Source organism: Gavialis gangeticus, unplaced genomic scaffold (assembly GCF_001723915.1).
Source record: "Gavialis gangeticus isolate Ggan-Ray unplaced genomic scaffold, GavGan_comp1, whole genome shotgun sequence".
Lineage (NCBI taxonomy): Eukaryota > Metazoa > Chordata > Crocodylia > Gavialidae > Gavialis > Gavialis gangeticus.
The window spans coordinates 14,070,141-14,074,797 of NW_017729008.1; the positions used below are offsets into that span (position 1 = coordinate 14,070,141).

General features: G+C 39.3%; 1 protein-coding gene across 2 annotated transcripts in view; it reads right to left on the reverse strand.

The window, feature by feature from the left end:
* PRKAR2B (protein kinase cAMP-dependent type II regulatory subunit beta) overlaps nucleotides 1-4,657 on the reverse strand; it is a 228,105-nt gene that overhangs the window by 107,819 nt on the left and 115,629 nt on the right. Inside the window, exon 3 of one of the 2 annotated variants that reach the window (XM_019509417.1) lies at nucleotides 693-802. The exons of the other annotated variant lie outside the window; for it this stretch is intronic. Coding sequence (XP_019364962.1) covers nucleotides 693-759 — 67 coding nt within the window. The 5' untranslated portion in view covers nucleotides 760-802. The remainder of the gene's footprint in view (nucleotides 1-692; nucleotides 803-4,657) is intronic. 2 annotated transcript variants of the gene reach the window in all.

Consider the following 4,657-nt stretch of genomic DNA (forward strand, 5'->3'; position numbering starts at 1 on the left):
TCTCCCTCCCCCACGTGTCCCTGCTATCTGCTCTACTCCTCCCATTTCTTTCCATTTTCAGCAGATTTTTTTTATTCACTAGGCGAACAGTGAGCAAGCAAAGTGATGACTTGCTCCCAGCAAGGTCAGGCCCAGAAGACAGTGCATGGGTCTCACTAATAGAGACAGCAGTGCAGAACCCCAGCGCAGACACATCGCTTTCCTTTACCTGCCTCTGCTCCCTCCTGCCTCACTATATTTAGAAGTTAATTTATTTTAAAATTATTTTTCAGGTTTTATAATTTGAAAAGAAAAAAGAATCATCTCATGTAACAAATAGACTTATAGTAGGTGGGTTTTTATCCCAAGCCTTTCATTGTCTGCAAATATTTTCAATAGTCTTAATTGTTTTTAACAGTTTTATTTGTACCAGCTCTAGATTTTTGTTTCCTTCCTTTTTTTTCCTTCAATATAGTAAGACATTGCACTAGATGACTTACAAATAAAAATAACAGTAGCCAGATTATACTAAACAATCTCTTTACTTCTAATGGGTTTTAATACAGTGCTTCATAAAGACGGTAGAAATATGCTACCTGAGTTCAATGGATACTGCAACAAGTTCTCAGTATTCTTCTGGATGAACCCAGATGTTAACTATAGGATCATATAAGAGTAGAATTATAGATACTACATAAAAGCACTGTACATACAGTAAGGGTAGCCTGTGGGATCCAGAGAATGGCGGATACACCATATATAGAGCCTCTGCTCCCTCATAGAGGTGCATCTGTCCCCCGCAGTCCCCAGCCTCTCCTTATATCTGTAAGGATATAATAAGAAAGAAAATGCATAACGTGGTGCTTCAAGATCCGAGAGAAGAAGGGCGTACATGGTTCAGGAACTTGACTCCCTCACCTAGGTACTACCCAACAACTCTGGGTCTTCAGTCCACCATAATATAAAACAAATTTCTGCATTTAATAGCCTTGAAGGTACAATGCAAAATGCATGGTTTAATATGACTCTTTTAGATGGTGGAGAATCACAGGTCAGTGGACAGTGGTCTGAATTTTTGGCCAACATTACTTGGCCTTTGGTTCAGTCTATTTCAGTATTTATCACCACATTTAGATACAATGATAAGCATATAATAAGTTGACGTACCCATAAATAAAATAGAATCTATCAAACAAATCAAAGAGAATCAAAAAAGCTAGAAATAAAAGTTCTTTAGTCACTAATTCTGCTGCCTAAAAAGTCATTAAAATCCTTTTTTTAAACTTCCAAAGACTCTAAAAAACTTTGCTGTAATATAAAAGAAACTAACTAAATTAAGCAACTATTTTCTCAGTCATTTCCCAATGCTCATATAAAGAAGGCAGGAGAAAGTGATCCATGTCCACAGTCCTCAATTTCCTGGGCGAGGCTGCACCAGCAAAAGAATTAAGGCCTTTAATAGAAAACTGGATACCTCAGTGTTCACTAGACACAATCCTTTCAAGGCATGATCCTTCAGGTGGGGGAGGAAAGGCAGGGCAATATGAAGGGGCAATCGTTAATGATATACACAATTTATTTTAACCACATAATGTATACGGCACAAAATGATATCATAAACCAACTAATCCAGGGCTGAGGTAGTGAACATTTGTCTAATTGACAAAACAGCACAGATTTATGCTACTGACAGCTGGAAACACAAAGATTCAATTAATCTAAAGGCCCCAGGTTTGTGGTGTTTTTTGCTGATGATCAAACTTTCTGATTCTGTTCTTCGGCATCCATCAGTATAACAATTTTTGCTTAGCAACCCACATATTACTGCAGTGGACCAAAATGGTGAAGCTTTACAAGACATATGCATTTATTCATGGCATGACTGGCTGAAAAAACATAGATGCTTACAGTGTCTCATTGTTCATTACACTGAATGATGCACAGAAGGGCCCGCCAATATGAAGTGGTAGCAACTAGGCTAGAAAGAGGCATTTCCTCTCAATGGAACAAAACATTTGTTTTTTTAAGGGGACCCACGGCAAGGTGAAAACTGCTTGATTAACAGGAAGTTTAATGAATTGAGTAAGTCAGAATCTTCCCACTAATAAATCTATGACATATGCAAAACTGTCAGTTACAATTTATCTAAAATGTCAACTGAGTATGATGTAACAGGGAACTCCTTCCCCTGTTATTAGGAGGGTTTAAACAGGTAAAATGCCAGGAATCAGGCCCCAGAAACAGGGTTTGCTGTCAAGGTAGAGCCAAACCTTGAAGCTGAGGCCTTGAACCATAGGCCCAGGTGGAGGAAGAGGCCCTGGAGAAAAAGGGGGTTGAGGCTGTGATAGCCAAGATCGTAACAAGTGCCCCATAACCACCGTGGGTGTCTCCCTTAAGGCAAAGTACTGGGAGAGGGCAGAAGGCACCAGGTGCAGCTGATCAGGATGGACAGATCAGCCCACCCTCCGAGGTGATTTCTGGCTCTCAGGGACCCCTCCCCAGCAACCACAAACAATATCGAAGTTGTGGCAAGTAAGTGATGGTACTTGAAACAGGCTTGGGAATGCACTGGCAAACAGGGCAGAGCCCTGCAAGTACTACAGATAACAACAGAGGTAAAATCCTAACTGGTAGTACACAAGTCAAAAGGTTTTTAAGCCACAGTAGATCCTGTAAGGCAATGTACATGTTCAAGCTGCTAATAAACTACACTGAGACGTGCAAACCTGGGAAGCACCTAAGGTATTTAAAATCTCCTTACTGCCTCATACCCTCTAACATAAAGTGTGTACTGAACAGGTGAACATCTAAAACTACTGCCTTACACAGTGCATGCTTTTGAGCCAAGATGTTGATCATTCACCAAGATGTTGATCATCTTCTATTCACTCTAAAATCTATGCAAGAGGCTCAACTCTTCTTAGGATTAGACTCTAAGTGGGAAGACTCAGATTTAAGTTTTCTAAAATAAACTAACAGGTACTAATTCACAGTTATTCTTTAATTTACTCATTTTCCCTAATTAGTCATGCAAGTAGTTCTAAATGGGGGACTCTATTCTGAGTTTGAAAGGTCAGCCATTTTAACTTAGTGATCAGATACGTGGCAATTTAAAAAATAAATGGAAATATTTAAACTCAAAGTAGCTGAGGGAATTTTGAAAATAAATAAATAAATAGGTCTGTTCTTGTCTAAAACGAAGTCCAGAAAATTTCATCCCAGAAGTTATTTCCCAGAAAGTTCTGATCATATCAAAATGGGTTATCATTGCACTATTTGGCAGTCTTAAGCATAGAGTTAAATGCTCCAACGAATGCTATAATTAAACAAACAGACTATGAAACCTAATGAACTTGCATTAATAAACCATGAATTTGACATCCACTTTTTCATGAAACAAGCATCAGTGTACTAATGGTAATTTCCAGGGTTTTGTTTCACTAGCTCTCCAAATGAAACAAAATCAAAACATTCATGTATGTCATTATTAACACATTAACGCATATAAAAGCAAATAAGAAGTTGATTAATATCAATTAAAAGAAAACCTGACGCTGTATTTCAAATCAAACCAACTGAACATGTGGCCAAAATTCTGGAAACTAGGAGAACAAATTAAAAAAAAATCAGAGGAAACAATTTAAATATTTGTTTACCTACCATATCAAATAAGACAGACTAATGTTTTTGTAACCACAGAAATGGGATGGAGGAAGCAATATTAAAGATGAAGCAGTTTTGCTACTTCTGAATCTTTCCTGTTTTGTCCACACACAACAATTAGAACTTAGCAGCTGCCCTTTGGAACTGTGCCCCTTCTGAAATGGTACATGTGTATATACCCTCTGAGGAAGAGATCTATTATACTGCCCAAGATGGGAAAAGGCTTTTTCAGATCTGCTGGTTTTGAGAAGCTGATATTGAAGTCCATATCAAACATAACTTCTACAAACAAATGGCATCTTCAGGTTCCTGAAGAATTAACTGATTAGTCTTCTTAACACTGGATTCTTTTATTTATTCAAGATACGAGAGCTGTGCGAGGCTTCAGACTGTGGTTCGGATCCGGAGAAGATTCGGACGCTTCGGACACTGAAGCAGCATGTCTGGATCAAAGCACTGGCTTCCTTAGGCTTTCCAAAGTGGTTCGGAGCTTCCAAACCACTTTGGAAAAGCTTCGGAGCCGCTTTGGAGATCCAGCCATAGGGTATAATGGGGAATCAATGAAATACCTATAACTTTGTTGTTTTTTGTCTGCTTTGGATGAAACCTGCAGGGGTGGTAACCTTTCCTGAGAGCATGAAGCCTGCTAAGTTTCAAGAAGATAGGTGCAGGGGTTTGGGGGGAACTGCACCCGAAATTCTTGAAAGCAAACCTCATGTCACATGTATGTGTTATACCACAGGGGGTGAAAACTGCAGGGATGGTAGCCCCTGGTGAGGCCACAAAGTCTGCCAAGTTTCAAGAAGATAGGTGCAGGGGTTTGGGGGGAACTGCATCTCAAGCTGCTGACAGGCAAAACTCGTGACATGGATGCTTGTGCAACTGACTGTGTCTTTCTTGGGGAAGTTGATTGTCTGTATTATTTCCTCTCCTTAGTCTGTGGTTTTGTAGGTGTTAATCCTTGCTAATTAACTCATTATCTAGTAGCTACTAGTAGAGGGGCAGGCAATTATTT